The 23,055-nt window shown below is 41.3% G+C and overlaps 1 protein-coding gene across 1 annotated transcript in view; it reads right to left on the bottom strand.

Moving 5' to 3' along the window:
• Nucleotides 1–22,758, bottom strand: part of rims4 (regulating synaptic membrane exocytosis 4) — a 60,200-nt gene extending 37,442 nt beyond the window's left edge. Inside the window, exon 1 of the mRNA XM_042510162.1 lies at nt 21,475–22,758. Within this exon, the coding sequence (XP_042366096.1) occupies nt 21,475–21,571 (97 nt within the window). The 5' untranslated portion in view covers nt 21,572–22,758. The remainder of the gene's footprint in view (nt 1–21,474) is intronic.
• Between the last annotated feature and the right edge of the window lie 297 nt (nt 22,759–23,055).

Raw genomic sequence — 23,055 nt, 5'->3', positions numbered from 1 at the left:
GTAGCACAAAACACAAAGTGCATCCGATGGGAATGTTATTATTCTGATCATGAATCAAATTATGCGACAAACTAATATCTGTACCCACGTTTGTAGCAATGCATTAAGTAGATGTTGAAATATCATCTTGCAAAAGCAAGCAGCAAAGCTCCAGAGAGCTGACAGCCCTCCTCGAGAGCTTGATTTTGTTTTTCTGTATTTTAGTGACCTGCTAGGTGGGCTGACTCGCTAACCTTACTATTTAAGATGTGTGTAAGATTTAGAGGGATTTAGTGGCATCTAGTGGTGAGCATTGCAGATTGCAACCTACTGAAACTTCTCATGGATAGAATTTCAGTTTTCAGAGAACAAAACAAACAGAGCAGGTGATTTAATTCATTAAAAACAACAAATAAAGCAGTTTCACATTACAAATCATTGTTTCTCTAAAGCTGCTTGGCATGTCGGAGACAGGCACCTCGTCCATATGTACTCACTTTTTCTTCTGATAACTTCCAGATGTTCAAAAACGTTTTACCATGAGCTGCATTATCAATAAAGGTCTCCTCCTCTCAAAAACAAATGTCCCAGGTGATTTAAGCCAGAAAAAACACAAAAAGGAGCAGTTTCACTTAAACAACCAACTAAACCAGCCAAACAAAAAAAGACAATGTACTGCGACGCTCTCATCGTCGATGAGCTTCTAACTACGTTGTCAAACTCAAAAACACGAATGTTCCTATTGAGAGTTTGTGTTTGTTTTTTCTTTGGCAGTGAAACATTGTGATCACCACTCCTCATTTAGATATAAACAGCTCATTCAAACGTAAAGAAAATACAAAGATTCTTGCCGTCACATGATTATACACTAAAGAAAACATAACATATTCCAATTCTGCCAATATATCCACCTAAATCTTACACACCGGACCTTTAAAGACACTGAGGTGATAATCAAAATGATAACTAGCTACAAAACAAACTTCTACTTTTAACTATACATATAATATACTATTAACATTATGTACAAAGCTTAGTGTAAAAAGTTAAGTGAATAAAGCCTCATTCCCAATGCACAAAAACACGCTTACATCTTGCTTTTTAATACAATGACGATGCAAACGATCAGCATTTGCACCCGGTTCATTTGATTCTGCAGTAGTCACAGTTAAACCCAGTTAAATGTAGTAATATCAGCTCCTTAACCAATGAGATACAATGACGCACCATCTCCAATTTTCTCCTAAGCGGCCCTAAAACCAACCAAACCAATCCAAACACATCTGCACCGAGTTTGAAAGAGAGACTAAATAAGTAAGAGATATGTAAAGAGAAAGAAAACAATGAAAAGTTTTCAAAGACCTGTCCTTGCTGCGGTCTACTGTTTACCTGTTCTCCTGCCTGTCTGTGACGTTGCACGGACACACCAAAAAAAAACCACACACATAAAAAAACTGGCAGAAAGGCAGACTCGTGTGCTGCAGCAGTGTGTTCACTGGCTGTGGGAATGCAGTCGATCGCCTATATTTAATCGGGTTTACACGTGTTTCATAAACCTCTGTGCACGCACTAATTTTAACTACAGGATGATAAAGCACTGTGATCACTTAGATTGGAGGTGAAGAGCTGACGGAAAGTAACCAGAAGTGCAGTTCGATATACTGCACATCACACTAATATATATGTAAAAAATTACTTTAAGCACCTTTTATATACTTCTAAGCAACACTGTAATTAGGTCAGCTCATCACAAAAAATTACATATAACCACAAACATGAATTTGTATCCACGAGGACACTGGCTGAGTGAGGATCAGCCGTCTCCCTCCCTGAAACCTCCTCCGGGATGTGTTCAGTGTTTATAAGAGGACGCTGACGTCAGGATGTTTAAACATTATTTACTTAAACAGGCTTACACATCTGCAGTGCAAATCATTTCCATATAAAGTGCTGTGTTGTATTACTTTGATTTACATACACCAGGAGATTGTGTCCTGATCTATAATGTATTTTATCATATTTGTAGGACAGACTAATATATTTGGCAAAAGGGGCGGCTATATCCTGAAGGAGAGACAATGAGATACAGAGAAGAGGGAGGGACACAAAGAGGACACAGAATTAAAAATAACGAGACAGTGTGTCAGCGACAGAGATACAGATACAAGGAGATAAAATAAAGAGGTTGACAGTATTGAGTGTGATAATAAAAGAGAGGAGAAAAGAAAGATCACATATTCTGCTCCTCCAAACAATAAATACTGTGTCACTGAAGCAGTACAACAAACTGTTTTCCAGAGAATTACAACGCTGATATTTATCTTACTGTGAGACCGCAAAAAATAAACTCGTCTTCCACCACTTGATTAAGTCAAAGATGCTTTAAATGCGTAGTTTGTAACAAAGTAGAGAAGTTAAATTTCAGTGGCTGTTTCACTGAATTCTAAACCAGAGATGCTGCCGTGGTAAAATGGGAGTGAGGCAGGAATGTAAAGCTTCTGTTTGCAGCGTTTAGAGCATTAATAAGTATTTCACTGATATTAAGACACAGATATTAAAACTAGGTCGACTTATCAGTAGAAGAACATGAGAAAAGAGGAAACAGAAAAAGGACGCGCTCGAAAACCTACAACTACCAGAATGCAATGCGCCTGATTAGATCAATAAACCAGCTGGTAGGTGACGTAATGTGAACCGGTCCATGTGAAATAATGGTGGCCGTCTGGATCTTGTGTAACACTTAAACAGTGAGCTAACAGAATCCTGATTTATATTCAATCAGCCTAGTTTTTTGTATGATCATTTCGAAAGTTCAAAATACGTCAAATTAAATCAAATAAAAATGACGTTAAATATGACATTTCGCTGGGGGGCACTGGTTAGATGGAGGGAAGATTTCCTCAGGTCGTCTACACACACACACACACACACACACACACACACACACACACACACCCCACATTGTTTTGATACAGATCTGGTTGAAAATCAGCGAAGTATCCCTTTAAGTCCAGATACAGTTTACTGAAGCGTTGTCCTGTCAGACTAATGCTTTATACATTCTGTAAATTAACTCAGCAAATCTTTATATTGTATTTCCTAACCTTTTAGAGACTTAAGTATGACTTAAAAGCGACATATCGACAAGATCTTAATGAAATCGATTTATTTAATCGAGTCTTTTGGGTTTCCTGTCCTCGCTCTCTCTCCTCTAACTGGGTGCAATGACTGGACAGTTTTACTGTGTTGCTGATGTGAGAGCAAATCACTTTAAGGGGGACCAATTCTGTCGGTGCTTCCAATGAAATAAATTTAACATGATCTTGGCTGGATCTTTGACCACACACACACACACACACACACACACTCCCGTGCTCCTCCATTATAGCTGGCACTGTGGTGATTTGTTCCCGCCAAGGTCTGTATTGAGACTGCAGGGCAGCGAGAGGAGTAACTGCTCCAAGATGGAGGAAGAGGCTCCAACAAGGACTCTTTGGAATTAGGAAAATGTCTGAGCAAGGACTTTTGGAAATGAAACTCTGAAGACTCGACTATAACAAAGACTTGATGAAATTAAATAAGGGCTCCAAAAGCGCTCCTGAAGCCAAGACAAGAAACAAATGAAGTAGTTTTATATCGACACGAAAGGCCGTTTTTAAAGACACCTTCTCCAGAATATGTTGCACAAAAATATTTTGAGGAAACCAGAGCTACGAGGACCTGACAAAGTCTTTTATAGTTTATTTACCACCTCATCCACTCTCCCTCTAAGTGCTTTATACCCCGAAAGCCTCACAGCTGTTATGATTTAAAATTTGTATTGTGTCAGATGACGGCACGTCGTGTTGCTTCTGTTGTTATTCTTGATAATTCACTCTGATCCTTCTAAAATTATTCTACACTGTGTGAAATATAGGACGCGCTCTTGGTCGCTTTACATCTTGCATTAAAATGTGTGTTGAATCTAAACTGATATATATAAACGTGGGTGTTTTTATAGCAAACCAACATTTTTTATCCACAGGGAACAGCGCCACAGAAAGCTTTTTACTGAGAAATCACTGCATCTCCAGCGGGGATTGTGCAAACTAAAGCAGTGTTTGAGCCAAAACATGGTCCTTTTCAGCAATGTTAAAATAAAAAATGTCAACGAATCCACTAATGTGAAAATATTTCCTATCTATGGTTTGCAGAAACATGAATGCCAACATTTATTTTGGTGACTGGGTTGCATACCAACCTTGAGGAGGCACTGGTGCATAAGTTTATAGAGACCGAAATGTCTGCATGACTGTGAGTCAACTGCCTTGACAGAGCATTTTTTTTGTGAGGCCGATTCTGAGCTTAAATCTTGCTGATGATAAATACCCTGATAAAAATAATTATTTAAAAACATAACCATTATTACTAAAATTAAATAAAAACAAAACCTACTATAAAAAAAACTATAAAAATTAACTAAAACAAGAACACTCTGTGACTAACAAAAAAAAAAAGAAAAAATACAAAACCTTGCTCACTCTAATTAATATAGCAGAAATGTTACCTGCATCATACAGGTGTCATTAGAGATCCTGTCCCTCTGTTGCAAGTGCTAATGCACTTTTCTGCATGATAATCATATCAAGAAATTGCACAAAAAATTGAATTCGAGCTAAAGTGCATCTCACATTGAATTACTTAGCAACATTGCAGATGAAACATCTGATGCTTCTGTAACTTGAGATCTTCAAAATAAATCAGAAATGTGATGTAAGTAAACTATAACAGCATTAGATTCATTAATAAGGCCTGAAAATCACATTAGATAATTACACAAACTAATTTCATTCAAGATTCTCTGTATTTCTGACTTTATCGAATTAGCAACATGACACCAGAGAGGGGAACGTCTGCACTGCTATGAGAGGTTTCTTATATGTTTTTCGTCATGCTCTGTCATGAAATGGGATCATAAACAAACATTAAAGTTTGGAGACGTGTATCAGCTCTCTTTGATTTCGCAGCACTGCACCGTTGGAGTGAGACGTGGAGGAAAGGTGGAGCTGTGAGTCATGCATTGTCTTTGATGCTGTCACGGCTTTGAGCTCAAATTGGTGCATCAAGAAGTGCATACATATGTGAGAAACTCAGATTTCATACCTGCAAGTGTGCTCAGAGTGTCTGGAAATTCAAACCTGTCCCTTAAAAATTACATTTATACACTACAGGGAAGTATGACACATCCTTATATTGCAATAATGTCACAGGGAGGAGGCTGCGGACGATGACTGGACGCACAGAGAAAAAGACTCTGGAGACTGGACTTCACGTCCTGCGTCCTTTGTGTTGTAAGATTTAAGACACTAAAACAAAAAGTTAAAACCGAAGTTTAACATTTTGTAAAATCCTCGATTTCTGGCAGAGAGTTAGATGAGACGATCGATACAACTCTCATATCTGTCCACTTCAGAGACAGACTGCTGATAGTGTCCTCGGGTTCTCAGTCAGATCCACCCCTCGCTCCTACACACCCTCTCGCCCAAATATGGTCACTTCTGGCTCTAAAAAAACAAGAGGGCAACGGCTGAAATGTTGAACTTGGGGCTTCAATCAAGAGTCCATAAACCGATGGGCGATGTTACAGTGGTATCGTCTTTTATTTCACAGTCTGTGCTCCCTATTCCTCCAACACGGCAGTTCGGTCAGTAGCCCTACGCTTCAAACTATGATGCTTTAAGGACCCCTTTAGCATCACTTTCGATAACGTCCGTTTCCATGTCAGGTTGCAACGCTGCAAGTAACTACGTCATATAAGGTCAGGTGTCATTATACGGTGTGAGTGGTGGCGGATGAGTCCAAAAGACCCCGAACTTTCATGTGCGAGTCCACTGTTCGCTTTCCGTCTGCATGTGATTGTTTTTTTCTGCACTTTACCATGTGCCCTGTTGCCTAATCCGAAACATCCATGCCAGCATGTGCATTTGTTGACAGTTCGGCACTGGTTTCCATGTGCTTTTGTTGCCTAAACATAACAACGTGCAGCGTAAATCCAGCATGTGCTTGTGTTGACATCACGGTAGCAGCATCCTGAAACATCGACAGCAGACGCAGAAGGATGTCTAGAGCATCACATATAGACGCGTAAGTCCACTGCAAAGCTGCAATATGTGATCACTTGGGATGAGAATGTGTTGACTACATCCACGATTTCATTTCTCTATCATAACCAGGTCACTCAAAACACCTGTTTTGGGGGGGGTGCATTGTTACCATAACTGATCAAAAAAAAGTTCGGAACAATGAAAATAAAACCCAATATGCAATAAACTCCTTTTAGTTTGGATTTTTTTTTTAATGTAATCATAAACACACGGAAAGAGAAGGAGAAACAGCAGAGGAGAGAAAACAGAGCTTGAGGTGTAAGCAGAGACAAGTGGGAGGGATGAGGACAAAAGAGAGCAGAAGACAGAAAATCGGTGGCGAGAGGAGAGGTACAGTCAAAGCGGCTGATGAAAGAGATGAATGAAAGTGGGGAGGCAAAATAGAAGAGGACTGGAGAGGGAAAGGAAGAAAGAGAAGTGGAAATAAAGAGTAGGGACGAGAGGAAAATAAACACATGCGTGTGGAGAACGGGCTCAAGAGGCAGGGAAGATAAAAAAGGAGGGGGAGAAGAGGAAAGTAAAAGGTCAAATAAGAGGAAGATAACAATGTTTTTTCAAGTTTATTTTTTTTTTTTACTCTCTTAACTAATATTTTTATTTCACTACAAACAGACGCTCGTATCAGAACAATTTACAAGCTGCCTGAACAGGAAGGGAGGATCCAACCTGTCATCGGAGACAATGGGAGGTGGCTGTCAGAGCTCGGCGGATCAACACATTCAAATTGCCTCTCAGTGATTTCCTGTCATTACCACACAAAGCACGGCTGTTAACCGGCTGCGGCATTAACAGTGAAATCACACTCTCATTCATTATGTAATGGTATGTTTGAAGAGGCGTCGCGGAGCTCTTCTCTCGTGTGGCTTTGTCTCCTCTTGAAGCCCACATGACAACTTGACTTCCTGCTCTCAGTCTGGCACAATGCAGCCTGTCAGGACAGACGGGCCTGTTACAAGAGCATCACTCAGACATCCACAATGTCTTCGGACCAGGCTTCTTTTTCCATCTCTCTATCTTTGCATCGTCCTTCTGCTCTACTTGTCTCCATCTCCTCCTAATATCTGCTCTGCACCTCCTCCTGGATCTCCATGTGTTCTCATTCACATCATTGTGTGTGCAGCAGTAAAGTGCAGAAAAAATGGCGACATGTTTTGCTGCTCTTTAACTGGTGGCATATCATGCTGCTGCAGGTATTCTCATATTATTAGGGGCTTTTCTCGTCTACCATATTTTAGTGTTTCAGGTCTAAAAATTCGCTCTGCTCAGGTCAGACTGTCCCTTACAGATTTGATCTTTTTTGTTTGAGATTAATTTATGCAGGTCTGGTTCGAGGAGGTTTTCCATGGGTCAGTTTCAGATCAGGTCCAAAATGTTCAACATATGAAGACCACATTAACTCAAACAGCAAAATCATCTTTATACTAATAAAGCAGAGCCAAGGGGTGCTTTAAATTCAGTCTGAATGCCCCTCGAAGATTTGTTTATACTCGTGCGAGACACCTTGGCGCAAACGTCCATAGATCCTGCACGAAGATATTTTTGCCAACGTAATCGCTTAATAAATGCTTGGCGGGGGGCTTTTCTGCAAACCACGAATATCCATTTGCAGGTTATTATGTAGCGAACATGCTCAAACTTTTCATTCATGCTGTGGTTAACATGCGTTTAAATTTGGGCACAAAAAACACTCAGTTATGGTTAAGACAAGATCATGTTAGGCTTAAAATACCCTGTTTAAGGAGCATAATTTCGACTGGAAATGCAGCAATGTTGGAGTAAAAAACAACCACTTTTTGTGGCACTAACCTGGCAGGATACAGAAAGATACCCATAAAATATGATAATTTTCATGGCATTATCCCTATAGAACCGCAGCGATGCAGAGATAAAATACGAGGTATTATCGTGGTACGATCCTGGCAGGAAAAGTTGCTATTTCTTTAAGCAATGTTGTGGTTAATATGTGGTTATGTTAGGGCACAAAAAACAGTTGGTAAGTGTTAGGAAAATATCATATTTTGGCTTAAAATACTTGGTTTTGTTGGCACAATCCCCGGCTGAATGCAGAGTGATGTCTTGGTAAAAATGAAAAACATTTTTTCAAGTTTTATATAACTCACCTGTTTACATTTTTATTAAGGCTTAAAGTCACACATCATCAAGGAGGTATTTCATTGATATAGAGGGTCCGCATATAAAACTTAGGGTGTCTCTGCAGTAGAAAGAGGCAAATAAATTCTGCAATCCTGAAATCCTCCTATTTTACCAAACGCCAGATCGCTCTGCATAAATTTAGCCGAATTTAACACAGACAAGAAATCAGACAGCGATGCAACATTAAAAAATCTGGTTAATTTTCAGAATAAAACACTCAGTGTTTACGTCTGATCGTATTTCACTTAACGTCATCAACAAAACGTCAAAGCGGATCCAGGCCTGGAGTCAACAGGTCAGAGGTTTTCGGAGGTCATTACCGGCAACGCAGTCGAAGACAAGCTAATTATGGTGGTGGAAAACCAAACCATGAGTTATGACCCCACACATCCTTTTATAAAGACGACCACAGAAAGGAAATGGCGAGGAGCAACTTATTGGGAGTTATGGGAGTGAATCAATATCACTATAATTAATCCATGGAGTGAATGGAGTTATTACTTTTTCTTCTGTACTGACATACTGCGCGTGATTCTGTAATTACTGCAAGAACTCCTCGCTTTCCCACTCCAGCTGATCCGGCAGTGACTCGAAACACAACCGGTGCGGATTGACGGATGACAAAGCACGGAGCAAAACCGCAGCAGAGCTGTAACGCAACGCACATGTAAGCGGTGGAAACCCGGCGTTTGGGTCCACAAAGGCCGCGGTGTGGTTGGCGTGCAATTCGAAATTGCGGAAGTACAGTCTGAAGTTGGAGCAGCGGCTCCAACAAGCAAAGACGGATATTTTGACACGTAGATGGATGGACGTTTACCAAAGTTCATCTACACATACGGCCACATTGTTTTGACACAAAGCTGGTTGAAAATTGGCGAAGTGTCCCTTTAAATCTTCATCTTCTCAGAGCTCTTAAGTCTTCATTTGGTGAAGACGAGCATACGGTCTGACGTCATATCAGATTATTAACGCAGGGTAATGAAAAGCTAATTCATCAAACGTCCCCTGAACATGTGGTGCCGATGATGCGCGTCGCTGCTGCCTGCTGCTGCTTCTCCACAGCTCGCAGAGAAACACTGAAACAACCACAGCGACTGTCAGAGCAGCAGACTACAAGACGACGACCAACACCTCCACTGCTAACATAACGCTCTGTATAACAAATGCACCTGCAGCCTCCTCCTCCTCCTCCTCCTCCTCCTCCTCCTCCCTATAGAATAGACCTCCTTTCCTGGCAGTCCATTCTGTGCTCCTGACTTTTCTGGGTCATCTCTCCAACTCAGAGGCACACCAGAGACCCCTCTCTCCTCCTCTGCTCCCCTCTTTCTCCTCCGTTCTCTCTCCTCTATAACTCACACCGCTGACATCGGCTCGTGCATCGTTCTGCCTCGTTCTCTGGTTCTGTGTATTACTCTAGCAGCACTCCTGCCAGTGGAAATCTTTTCACTACATTTTTAATCTTTCACTAAAAAAACATAAATTCTGAGATTAACTTCAATTTCTAAACCTACTTTTATAAATAAAGGTTCCAAAAGGGTTCATCAAGGGCTCTAGATAACCATAAATGGGCTCCCAGTAGAATCCCCTGAATGGGTTCTTGTTAGTATCCTTAGGAGGTGTAAAGGTTCTGGACAGAACCTCCAGAAATAGCTCTGGGTGAAACAATTACACCACAGAGGGGTTCTCCGTAAAACCTCTCACAGGGGGTTCTCAGTGGAACCTTTCATAGGTGGTTCTAGGTATAACTCATAATGTTGGGTTCGAGACAGATCCCTCTTAAAGGGTTCCAACCTGAACCTTAATAAACAGCTTTACAAGAGACCATAAAGGGTTCTCCTACATGAATAAATCTATATGGTTCTTTGTAGCACCTTTATTTCTAAAGGCCTTTGCACACTCAGTCCATTTTTTTCAAACCCACAGAAACCCTGCACACTGAGTGTGATCCGTCTTATTCTATTAGTTACAAATTTTCACAATACGACACAAAGTGAAAAGACACCCTTTGCCGTATGCGAAAAAACCCCAACAGAAAACCAAACCTGCTCCGAAAACTTAGATGATGAATGAAAGTTTCAGAGTCAATGTGCAAACGTGACTGAAACAATGTGAGGTTTTATTTATTTTTAAACACGCAACAATTTCGGACAATAAAAAAACAGACTCAGTGTGCAAATGCCTTAAGAGTGCAGTGTGTGTGTGTGTGTGTGTGTGTGTGTGTGTGTGTGTGTGTGTTTCTGTCTCTTTGTCCTCCCTGTGTCTGGCCTCCATGTGACTGGAAAGCAGGAGTGAAGACGGAGAGATGGATGATACAGTGACGGGGTGGAGATGAGGGAGTAAAGGATGGAGGGGAGGTGCAGATGAAGGAGAGATAAAAGACAAGGGTAACGAGCAAGGAGGGAAAAAGAGACCTACTGAGCCATTTTAATTTCTCCCTCCCTCCTGCTGCTGTTCTTTCACCTCCATCACTCCTCCCTCCTTCCTGTCTCCCGCTCATTCATGTGACCCCCTGCTTGATATATGACTGATGCTGCTTTCCTCTCTTCATATCTACATCTCCTTCCATCCTTTCTTCATCCTCCTCTTTCTTTACTCCCTCCACCTCTGCTGCAACATCCATCAGTACCAACCCTACACATATCCCTCCATCCTCCCGTCTCCTCCCATCATCCTTCTTTTCTTATGCATCTGTCCTCTGATTTGCTAAAATGTTCCTCCCTCAGTGAGTGACATCTCATTAGTTTAGCTGCTGTTATGACGCCATAATATCTGATGAATGCTCACACTTCACATGCATCTGAGTGACACTCTCGTTTATAACTTATTTAACTGAAGAGTCCTGGGAGGGAAACCGCTGGCCAGGAAAAAAAACGCTGGTTTGTTTGTGTTTCTGCAAACCATAAATATGTTACACTTGCACATTATAATGTAACGTTATAATGCCTTTTCAAAGGCAGTATCTGGCCAGGAAACACAGTGATGTCTCAGTATAAAAACAAACACTTTTTGTGCCACTGTCTCAGCAGTAGGGCTGGGCAACATAGAGAAAATCAAATATCACTGTAATTTATAATGATCAGTCATTATTACTACATTGCTGATCATAATAAAGCCAGGTAACAGAATAGCTGTAACAGTCTGGTAAGTTCAGAAAATGGCATCGCTCACTGTAATGGAGCCTTTGAAGCCAAGAAAAGACATCAATTGCAATATAACGATAACGGAAATCTAAGACGATATGTAGTCTCATGGCACGGTATTGATATAATATTGATATATTGGCCAGCCCTACTCTATACACTGTCTCAGCTGGAAATGAACAAGTATCACTTAAAAAGACTGTCTTTCATGGCACTATACCGGCAGGAAACGCAGCAATGTCTCAGTAAAAAACAACAACTTTTTGTGGTACAACCCCGAAGACACATTGCGATGCATCAGTAAAACACGCTGCTTTTCGAGGCACCGCCCAGCAGGAAACGCAGCAATGTTCATGAAAAAAACAAACAAGCCTGCAGGAAACACTCTGATGTATCAAAAAAATACAACCATTTTTCGTGGCAACATCCTGGCAGGAAACACTGTGATGTCTGTAAAAAAAACAACCACTTTTTGTGTCACTATCTCAGCAGGAAAACGCAGCAATGTCGCAGTAAAAATCATAAACATTTTGTGGTACGATCCCCAAAGGAAACACACACATATCTGTAAAAAATATGGTTTATCGTGGCACTGACTCGGCAGAAAATGCAGAGATGTCTGGGTAAGAAAAAACTGCTTGTCATGCCCTAATCTCAGCAGGAAATGCAGCTTTTTCATAGCAAAAAACAATGTTTTTGTAGCACAATACCGCAAGAAATACAACAATGTGTCAGTAATATATGTTGCTTTTCATGGCACTTTACTGACAGGGAACGCAGCGACGCCTCAGTAAAAAAATAACTGCTTTTTAAAGCACTATCCCTGTTGGAAACAAAGCCACTGGTTGCTAATAACACCCAGTTTTAGTGGCTTAAAAGTCGTGTAAGCAGCGCTGGTCAGGCGCGTCTCAGCTGATTGTCAGCCGTGGAACATCGAGTAACAAACAGTAATGGTGGTTGACAAATTTTTCCCATGTGCCGCGCACGGCTGTCAGCAGAAATAGACAGTAAAAATGGTGTTTTGTTGACTATATTGACTCTATAACATCTATTATTTAAGTTTCAATGTCTCTGTCTGTCACAGACACGATGAAATACAAAGATGTCTGTTTTACTCAAACGTCACTGCTTCCGTTTCAAAATAAAAGTCCTTTGACAACGTCTTTGTCGACAGAATCCCCTCAGTTGTTGACACAAGGCATTTTATTGTGAAATATTTGCAGGACCGTGTTGTTGACCATGCAGGAGCTTGCACAGCTTTAAAATATGTGGAATACATGCTTATAATTGTGGAAATACTCATAGCAGCAGACAGCTCTGCAGCAGCAACAACGCTGCCTGTGCAAGACTGCAGTTCAGCGAGGCTGCCTTCATGCACTGCTCACGTATGCAGGCTGTTCGAGGTGTAACGTATTTGTATTTTGCACACAGTACATTTTTTTTGGCAACTGGGTTGAAACGTGACCTCTGCAGAGTTTTAAAATGCACACATATGCAACAAATAAAATATAACCCAAAATCTAACCTAAATGTAATCTTTGTTCTTATCGCAAACCCAACATTTTGTCCGAAGTCAGCAGCTTAAGAAAGTGAAACAACCTCACATTTCCTGAGATTTTTCTCTTGTTGTGAGAACATTTGGCAGAATTACAGCAGCACACACTCTCACACAAAGAAATATAGACTCAATTAGTCTCCCTGAGCAGCAGCAGCAGCAGCGCCTGCTCTGTTTCTATATTAGAGAGATTTTTTTTTTTCCATCTGATTAATGGGAAGATCAGAATGAACAAGAACAAGCCTGAGAGGAAAAAGAAATCCTCCTAAAACACTTACACCATTACTTCTTTTAAAAAAAAACAGCTGTTGGCAATGTACCTTTGCTGTCTTTGGCCGTTTGCTTCAGTGCACAGTGGTTTTGAATTTATGTTTCATTATCAATGACATGGACCAAATTATTTCGACAGCTGAAAAAGTGAAGTAAAAAGGTGTTCGGCTGAAAATGTGGAAAATCTGAAGAACAAAGAGTAACTTGCAGAATATGTGACATTACTGTTAACATTGTGACTTTTAGGGGATTTCTCCTGTAAGGAAAATGGACGTTGGTTGATGATGAGACGGACGAGAAGATGAACATTTGATGATGATGTTTTATGTGTAATGCAGCAGAATCAGACGTCAGTCTGCCACGACAGCACTGAAATCTGACACCTGAGCTGCTAGATTACATATACATGAGGGTGTCTGTGTGTGTGTGTGTGTGTGTGTGTTGTCTGCTGATCGTCTGAGGAGACGTGAGAACGGAGGAAAAACAGCAAACTGTAAATCAGGTCAGAGACAGAGAGATGTGAGCAGAAGTCCGGATTTATGTTTCATTTTTTTCTACCGAGGAGACGGTTCAGAGTAAAATCACCTCACCTGCATTTTCATTTAAAGGTTACATCGGTCAGCATAAATCTCTACAATGTAAATTCCTTGTTATTCACTCAGCAGACAAAACCGAAAAGATTATTTAATTTGAGCTAGTTGTTAGTTTATTAGTCAATTCCCCAAATGCTTGCCCCAATAACGCTAAACATAGGCACCTTAAGCCCCCAAAAATTCTCACATTGAGCGTTTTTTGTCACTAAAGCAAGGACACTCAACTTGCTCAAACATGTTTTGAGAATTTTAGGATATTTCTAGGATTTTAGGACATTTGTAGGGTTTTAGGACATTTCTTGGATTTTTGGACATTACTCGGATTTTTGGACATTTCACGGATGTGAGGACATTTCTCGGATGTACGTTCCCCATTAACAACAAATAAAAAAATAAGCTACTGACTTAGAACTGTCAGAGTTGTAAAATCCACCTATTTTTATTTCTATTCCACTGAGCATTGCTTAGGTTTCTAATAAACACACAAATCTAAAACTCAAACTGGACTTCCCAAATTTCACCATCTCACCTCGTACCAACGTGCCCACATCATTACAGCCTGTTTTGATGTTCTAACGCTAAGATAAGTCAGAACTAGATGGTGGAAATGTCATATCTAAAAGTAAATTCATGTCCACAGACAAATATCATTAAGGCTGTAGTTTAGTGTTCTCGATTGTTAAGGCTTCACTTGGTGCTCTGCTGCTGTGAGAGCAGACTTCCTTCCTGTCCTGTCAATGTAACACGTTTGAATTAAACTGAAGTGAGAGTGTGAAAAATGAAACAAAGAGGGCGAGAGAGGGAGCGGAAAGAAAAGGAAAATGAAAAAAAAGAGGGAAAGCGATTAAAAGCCAATTTAAGGTGGAAAGCCAGAGTTAACCTGCAAACAGGGATTTTAAACCACAGAGTGAAACGGGGGGCCGAGAGAGAGCGAAAGCTCGACAGAGAGACACCGAGGCAAACAGGATGAGAGAGAGAGAATTAACCTGCAATCAGGCCTCTATTTAGCTGCAGTCAGCCACAATCAGCAGCCATATTAGCATTTAATTAGACTGAGAGCCACAAACCACGGCCTGCCGCTCCGCTCTGATTACCCCACACACTGCCTTCATATCTGTGCGTGTGTGTGTGAGTGTGTGTGTGTGTGTTTCTAGGCATGAGCAGACCTATACTTGTGAATGCATGAGTGCTAATACAGGTGCGTGTTTATTTGTGTTGGTGTGTGAAGAGATTTTTTTTTTCCATGGCGAAAGAGAGAGTTGGCAGGTGGAAATCTGTTCTGTAAAAACATTGTTCACACCTCCGTACAGGTGATGTTCCCAGCATGCCGCCTTTCGTCAGGTTGTTTTTCGGTTAGCATCAGTAAACACACGCACCTAAGAAGCAGGTGACAGTGTGAATTAACTTTGGAGGAGGGATCTGTGTGTCTGTGTGTGTGTGTGTGTGTGTGTGTGTCCTGTGTGCCCTCACATCACGGGGTTGGGATCCAATTTTCTAGGACATATGATAAATTTATAAACATGCTTCATCTGTGATACTTACTTTATGATCTGCAGGCCAAATCTGGCCCCTGATGAGGTGCCGTGTGCCCCCTAAACCATTTCTTAATTTACAATAAACATAAAGTGATTCACACTGGGAATTGTTCTGTATTCTGAGTATACTTAAGGTGCCAGAGTGCATAAAACAGCATCAAAATAGAGCTTGTTTTTCAAAAAGGCGCCAGTGAAGGATCCCCCACAACCCCAGACAGAGGTCCTCCATCCTGAAATCCTAGAAATGACCTTAACTCCCACAAAACATGTATGGGGCTGCTGAAACTGGCCCCGGCCTCCTGTCACTTTGCAAAAGTGGCTCCCGAGCTAAGCTAGTTGAGCATCCGCGTGCAACATGATAGCTGCATTAACACTCTACTCAGACAAGCACAAAAACAACTAAACTCCTTTAACATATAAAACTTCTAGCGATGGGAAAAGAGTCTATCTCCTATTTTTTGCAGGTCTACCCGTGTTGAAAAAAACCTGCGTGCACGCATTTATTTTGCTGGAAAAGTGGTATAAGTCTTATTTTGATGCAAAGATTAGTACATTAGTGTCAGTGTACCACAACATTAGAGTAAAAGCAGTGATCTTTTTATTTAAATGTGAAAGTGCAATAAAAAATGTTGGTCCCTAAGAACAATGAATAATAATGAGACATAATCGTGACCTCAATAATGATCAAAATAACTGTGATTATCATTTTGGCCATAACCATGCAGCCTAGTGCAGTGCAGAGGACAGGAAATGAGGGAAAAGACAAACACCAGGTGACGTGAAACAAAGGATTGCGCTTTAACTCTTCGGCCACCAGAGCACAGACATGAAACCTGGTAAAGCTAAAGACTATGGAGCTGCTGACCTGTGGTTTCAGAGCACCTCACCCCTGAGGACACTGAGTCAATGTTTGGGGGTGATTAGCTCGGCTGGCACAGGTAAGATATCGACTCAGCAGGTTGATTAAAGGTGATTTTAGTCGTGTGCGCAGCGGTGTTATCTGTGATCATTACAGGCCACACGCCCCTGTGAGAGTACAGGACAAATAATGTGTTAACATACGTCAATGTGTCAATTCTACCGTCTGAAAAACAGATCGCAATCAGCGTTTTCTTCTCTAAAACTCTTTACTTTTCCAGCTTTGTGTCTCATAGAGAATCGGTGGCAAAAGGGAAATGAGCGTGTTGACTGACTTGTTCTAAAAATGAGCTGCCCTCTCAGAGCTCTGGGTGAGTGGTTCGGTTACTGCGAGTCTTGGATTGAAAATGACTGTGATTTGCTGTGTAAATAATTACAACAAGTATTTTCGGCCAAGCAGACTATTTGCTCATGTCCCAGCTGTTCCAACAAGGTCCAACTGTGTGAAAAAAAAAATCACAGGAGATACTGCTAACCATGCTGCGGACGTTTGTTCTCCCCTGTGTGTTTTACACTGTCATTATGGAAATGATAGTGATGCAACAGCGGCACTGAAGCTTTGAAATCACACTGACAAAGATACTTAAACATTTTCTATATATACCTCAGGTAACCATGTCTGACTTCACCTGTTCCTAACTGGTCCATCCAAGAGGCCCAGATTTCTCTCATTAATTCAGGGTCCACATCAAAGATTCAGTTTTATCCCACAAAATGTAAACATGTGGAGAATTAGAACATAGAACAGAATGAAATAAAATTGTATGCAAATTTAATGTAAATAAATAGCTCTGCAACCACAAAAGTGCACATTATTGCTGTAAGATCAGTGACAATGCAAAGGTGCAGCAAGTTAATAGGTCAAATAATACCAGGAAAAAGTAAAAAGAATATTTGCTGTACTGGGAAAAAAAGGTTGATATGATAAATGGGTCCCTTAAAACATCTGTGGGTCTGTTACCTCAAAATAAAATGTTATTTGCAATCTTGAATCACAAGTCACCAGTGGTCCATTCTGATTGGACCTGCGACCCACTTTTCAACCATGACCCACCAGCTGGGAACCACTGGTTAAGAGAACAGGCAACAATGTCATGGTGCAGTGCATTCTGGGCATACTGGACATGCCTCTCCAGGGGAGACAGAAATGCAGTACTGTAGGTGGCGGTAGGCACCTTCAAGTTAAAGGTAGTTTACTACAATCCGCCAAAGCTTCTAAATTAGCTTCTTAATTTAGCTTCCAAATGCAGTGTGTTTTCATAGCTTGTTTGTAGGGCTGGGCGATAAAACGATAACGATATCAATCGCGATATAACTTTTCCTCGATTGAAATATGAGATGTAGTCGATGGAATGTCGATAGAACGTATTCCAGCCCGGTCCGCTCCGCTCTCATTCACCGCCAGTGTCTCTGCCGGTACCCGCTCTGCTCTCATTCTCACTAGTGTCTCCGCTGCTGTCTCTGAATGTCCACTCGCTCTCATTCGCCGCTGGTGTTTCCGAATGTCTGCTCCGCTCTCATTTGCCGCCAGTGTCTCCGCCGGTGTCAGCTCTGCTCTTGTTCTGGTTTGGTGTCACCAATTGTCTGCTCTGCTTTCATTCTCCGCTGATGTCTCCACCGGTGTCTCCGAATGTTCGCTCCACTCTCATTCTCCGCCGGTGTTTCCGAGGTGTGTGTGTGTGTTTGTGTGTGACGGAGACATGATGAGAGGACACGCACGGCGGTTTGAGTTCAGGTGTAGTGAGTTTCCAGCTCGGTTATGCTTTAAGAATAAACTGATCTCTGATGTTTGATTCCTTCCAACAACAAGCAGAACGACATGTAAATCTGCAGAGATCACAGCAGAGCCGTTACTTAGGGACTGTTCTGTAGCTGCTGCTTCCTGACATTTTGGGGAATATTCCTCTCTATAGTTCCACTATAACTCAAACTGAATATGATTTTCTCTGTCTTTAAGCTTGACAGAAATAGTGATTTGATGTATATCGTGATATATAACGATATCGACTGATATGAAAAAAATTATCGCGTTAAGAATTTTGTCCATAACGCCCAGCCCTACTTGTTTGTTAAGTGAGCGCCAACACTCGAGCAGTTCCGAATTGTTATGGTAAGAAACCTAACCGCCACACACACACACACACACACACACACACACAAACACACACACTCTCACACACACAGACACACACTCTCACACACACACACACTCTCTCTGTGTTGCTAAACTCAAGAAAACATATTTTTCTAGTTTCTGTTGCTGTGATTAACGTTAGCTGTGCTGTGAACACAAAAACATGCGATGGAAAATGTTGCTAAAGACGATGTTGTCGCATCTTACAGCTGCTACCCATGATGCCATGTGACGACTCTTTGTTAAGTTGACAACCTGAGATCAACTGTTTTAAGTTAGAAAGCTTTAAAATGAAAAAATAAAAAATCGCACTTCATTAGCAATCTGTTAACCACACCAGTCATGAGAACAGTTGCAAACTTCCACCACCCCTGTATGTTTTCAAACTGGATAAACCGTTGCCTAAACATAACCACGTGCAGCATCGTCCCACCATGTGCTTGTGTTGACATCACTGTAGCTCCCTGAACATCAACAGCAGACGCAGAAGGATACCTGGAGCGTAATACGTAGACATGTAACTCCACTGCAAAGCGGCAACATGTGATGACTTGTGATGAGAACATGTTGGAGGAGCAGTTATTGTGAAGCGAGGGCAACAGAGAATCCACCTTACTCACAAAATAAATTCCTTTTCAGTCAGTCCCATCATCCTCTGCTGTTTTGATCAATCTTTTATTTAGAGCCTCCTTGTGTTTTTCATTTATCTGCTGGTTTCACAGTCTCACACTGAAGACAGAAACAGTCTGAGCAGCATTGTTAAAATCTGCTCTCAGATCAAAGGAGTGTCCACAAAGGGACTTTTTGCAATCAACAAATCCTCCAGAATGTGACAAGTGTTTTAGCTTCTTCTGGAAACGTTTCTGCAGGTGAATTTTCTCTGTTGCTATCAGGGCGTCGTTACGTTTTACCCGCTTGTAAGACATTTCTTATCTTTTATTCCGTCTGCAATCAGTTTTTTAAACTCTCTCTCTATTTTTTTATTGGTTTTATTGTTTTTATTTTTAATAGACAATCAAACTTAACTCTATTCCATTTGTGGATTCATTTATTCCACTGAATTTGAATTTATTTTTATTTTGTAATAATTACTAATCTGTTTATATGTCATCATGTTGTCTGCATGTGTACACAGCAAGCTGTAAAAACGAATTGCCCCTGGCGGGATTAATTGAGTTGTCTAAAATTACCCAAATTGGCAAAGAAAATGTTGGGATTGTGCCTTTCTGCAAACCATTGATTTGTTACATTTTTATATATTATTATGCAGCAGAAACGTTGAAACTTTCAGCAACAGCTCATAAACTACATCACTTCAAAAAAGGTTCATATGATACATACAAAATGTACAGTTTTAAGTTTTAATGGTTTGTTTAAATCTATAATGCCAGCAACTTTTTCTTGCGACTTGGCTGCTGGAGAAGTTGCCTGAATTCCACTGTGTGTTGTGTTTTTAGAAACTCTGTGACCTACTTAACCCTCGCCTGTACAAACATTATCAGTTAAAACCTGCAAACACGCATCCTTATAAAACTTTTGTAAGCATACAATATAATTTTATCCTTTACCTCAATTTGTGTGGGACAGACAATCTGGAAATGCAGGTTTTCATTCAGGATTAGTATGACAGGAAATCAGGAGTAATGTCATGTAGCAATAATACCAGTTGAGAGCAAAATTACATCATCTGATGCCCCCGATTTGAAGAAAAACTTGATCCCACTGACAATCTCATCATAGCGAACCTGACATAACCACAAAGGTGTGCACAGTTTCTCTCTCTCTCTCTTTACAGACACACACACACACACACACACACACATACTATACACATATGATATGATACAATATTATCACGATACTTAAGTCACGCTATAACATTATTGCATTGTTGAAATTTTTACAATATATATTGCAATAACATGTTGTCATATATTGCGATTTATAACATTTTTTTAAACTGCAAATTATGTTCCAAAAGGACAACATCTAAAAAGATAAAGTAAAGGATAAAGAGTCTGTCCATCTCAATTTAATAATTTATTTTGCTACAAAAAGTACCTAGTGGAATAAAAAGCAATTGATTTATTATTTTAGGAGGCTACCAAAAGTTTGTTTTGTACTAGCAATATTAATATTCTTTATAATAAAAACGCGTCCATATCAGATGGAAACTCTAGTAAAGGGACAAGACGATAAGGCAGCCAGGATACTAACTTTTTATATGAAAACAAATAGTTTCTTCTTACAGTTTGGAGAAAATGAAGACACAAATGTGACGGCCAACAAAATGCTGCATCGGTGCATATTAGAGCTATGTTACGCCAGCAGCTGCAGAAAGTAAATTTGTTGTTTTTCATTATGCTGAAAGTTATCCATGGACGTTTACTGTAACAATTTTTATCACACACAACAAAAATCTATGATTTTTCCAAAATGTACAATGATTTTTACCAAGTCCATGACTTTTCAAGGCCTGGCAAATGTAATTGTGAAATTCTATGACTTTTCCAGGTGTTCCATAACTTTGTGTACCCGGTAGATTGATTGTTTCGTCCAGAAATATTCATTTTAAATGTGGCATAAAACAGAGAAAAAAACAGCAAATGATCTCATCAGAGGAGCTGAACCAAGAGTGTTTCTGCGTGACAAACGAATAATCGAGTATTATCGATTCATCGTAACTGTTTCAGCACTAAATGTTAGTATCATTGTTTAACACATTTTGTGTTTAGTATACAGAGTATTTTTCTTGGGTTGAAGCACGGGATCGATTAGAAAATAAAAAAATGCATCAAAAAATGCACATTTTGGATCTACCAAGATAAATGGTAAACATAAACAGTTTGCAAGTTTTCTGCAGGACATGCACATGTTGACATGTGTCTCTCTGAGCCCTGACAGATTTAAATAACACACCACGTGACGTGCAGACAGGTGACAAATAACACACGCCTTGTATTCAATGTTTTATGCATGCCTCCAACACTCTCACTGTGTGTGTGTGTGTGTGTGTGTGTGTGTGTGTGTGTGTGTGTGTCAGTCCCACTCACCCCCATCATCCTCGTCGAAGGAATTCATGCAGGGGAAGTAGATGGCGAGGGCCTCGAAGGACGCGGACAGGCTGATGCGACTCTGCGACCGCTCCATGTAGAGGCCCGCCGTCGGCCCCGGGTCGGCCGGCTTGGCCAAGCGCGGCTGGGCATTCTTCACGCGGAGTACGGCTCGCGGCGTCTTGGATGGCTGTCAGCTGCCCCCGACGGCAGATCCACCTCACCCCGAAAAGAAGAGTCGAGCGAGAACCCCAGAGGTGCCTCACACCGAATAAAATCGGTGCAAAAACTTAGTTGCAGCACGAAGATTTGATGTTTTGTCTTTACGTTAGACAAAATGCGAGCTCCGGTGGTGCACGTACATCCTTTAGAAGTGAGAGTTGGTTGCTCACTTGAGGTGAGGTTAAATGTTCGGATGAATCCTTGTTTATTCTTTATCTATCTGTGCAGAGCAGAGTTGAATCGTTCTCTTCCTGTCATTTCTGCTCTAGTTTTCAGATTCTTGTTTTGCTTCTGCACTAAAGCTGACGCTGGCGTACGTCCTCCTCTTCATCCCTCGTTATCCTCAGAAGTCCAGGTGACAGTCTGATGGACTTATTGTTGTCTGGTTGTCCGTCTTCCCTCCTTCTTCACACCAACAAACCCTGATCTTGCTCTCTTAGTTTCAGAGCAAAACTCCCTAAACTCTGCTCTCTGCACGTCAGTCTAACATCCTCCTCCTGTTTGTGCATTCACAGCTCGGATGCCTGGTCTTCTCCGGATCCCGTTTAAGGCAGGAAGATGGGAGGAGACGCTGGTGGTAGAGGTGATGTTGACGCCCAGCTTGTTGCTTCCCGACTGAATCAAAGCTTTTCGTTACTCAGCGTTGTCATTTCCTCACGCAAAAGCATTTCTTTCACACTGATAAACTGCAAAAACCCAGGAGACGTCGGCTGCTGGAGCTGTTGCAAATCAGCTTCGTTTCGGAGCCCAGGTCCACCGGGAGAGCATCAGTTGCAGCAACAATTGCAACTGGGGGCAATCTGTTGCTTCTGCTTTGATCTGAACTGCATTACAGTTAATTCACCGCTGTCAATGTTCTTAATGTTGTGGTGCTGTCAGCCAGGTTTGCTGTCCTCTTCTCTCCGCCGTCGGTCCTGTGTGGTTTCGCTGCCGTGCCGATGCTCCACTGACTGTCTGCTCCTGAGACAGGAAAGGACAGAGAGAGAGCAAGAGATGATGAGGGAGAAAGAGAGAGAGGCTGTGCTGTTTAACAGCTTGTGTCTGACTGGATTCATTCAGTGGCGAGCTGCACGGAGAGCGAGCGAGAGAGAGAGCAGGGGGAAAGGGAGGGGAGAGGAGAGAGAGGGAGCGGAGGGGGAAACAGAGGGGATGGAGAGCAGACTGTTGCTGGCAGCCCGACCAATCAAAATGTGGACGAGGGAATATGGGTGTGGCTTGGGGACAGTGGAGGCAATGCAGGACAGGACAAGTTTACAATGTCTCTCTTGCTCTCTCCATCGCCCTGTGTCTCACGATATCCGTGGTCACCAACCTTTTTGCGAAACAAGATCATCAGAAATACACAAATCAAAGCTCAAA

The sequence above is a fragment of the Plectropomus leopardus genome, chromosome 2 (genome assembly GCF_008729295.1).
Source record: "Plectropomus leopardus isolate mb chromosome 2, YSFRI_Pleo_2.0, whole genome shotgun sequence".
Taxonomy (NCBI): domain Eukaryota; kingdom Metazoa; phylum Chordata; class Actinopteri; order Perciformes; family Serranidae; genus Plectropomus; species Plectropomus leopardus.
The sequence above is the reverse complement of the archived record's forward strand: the minus strand, read 5'-3'. Positions and strand labels throughout refer to the sequence as shown.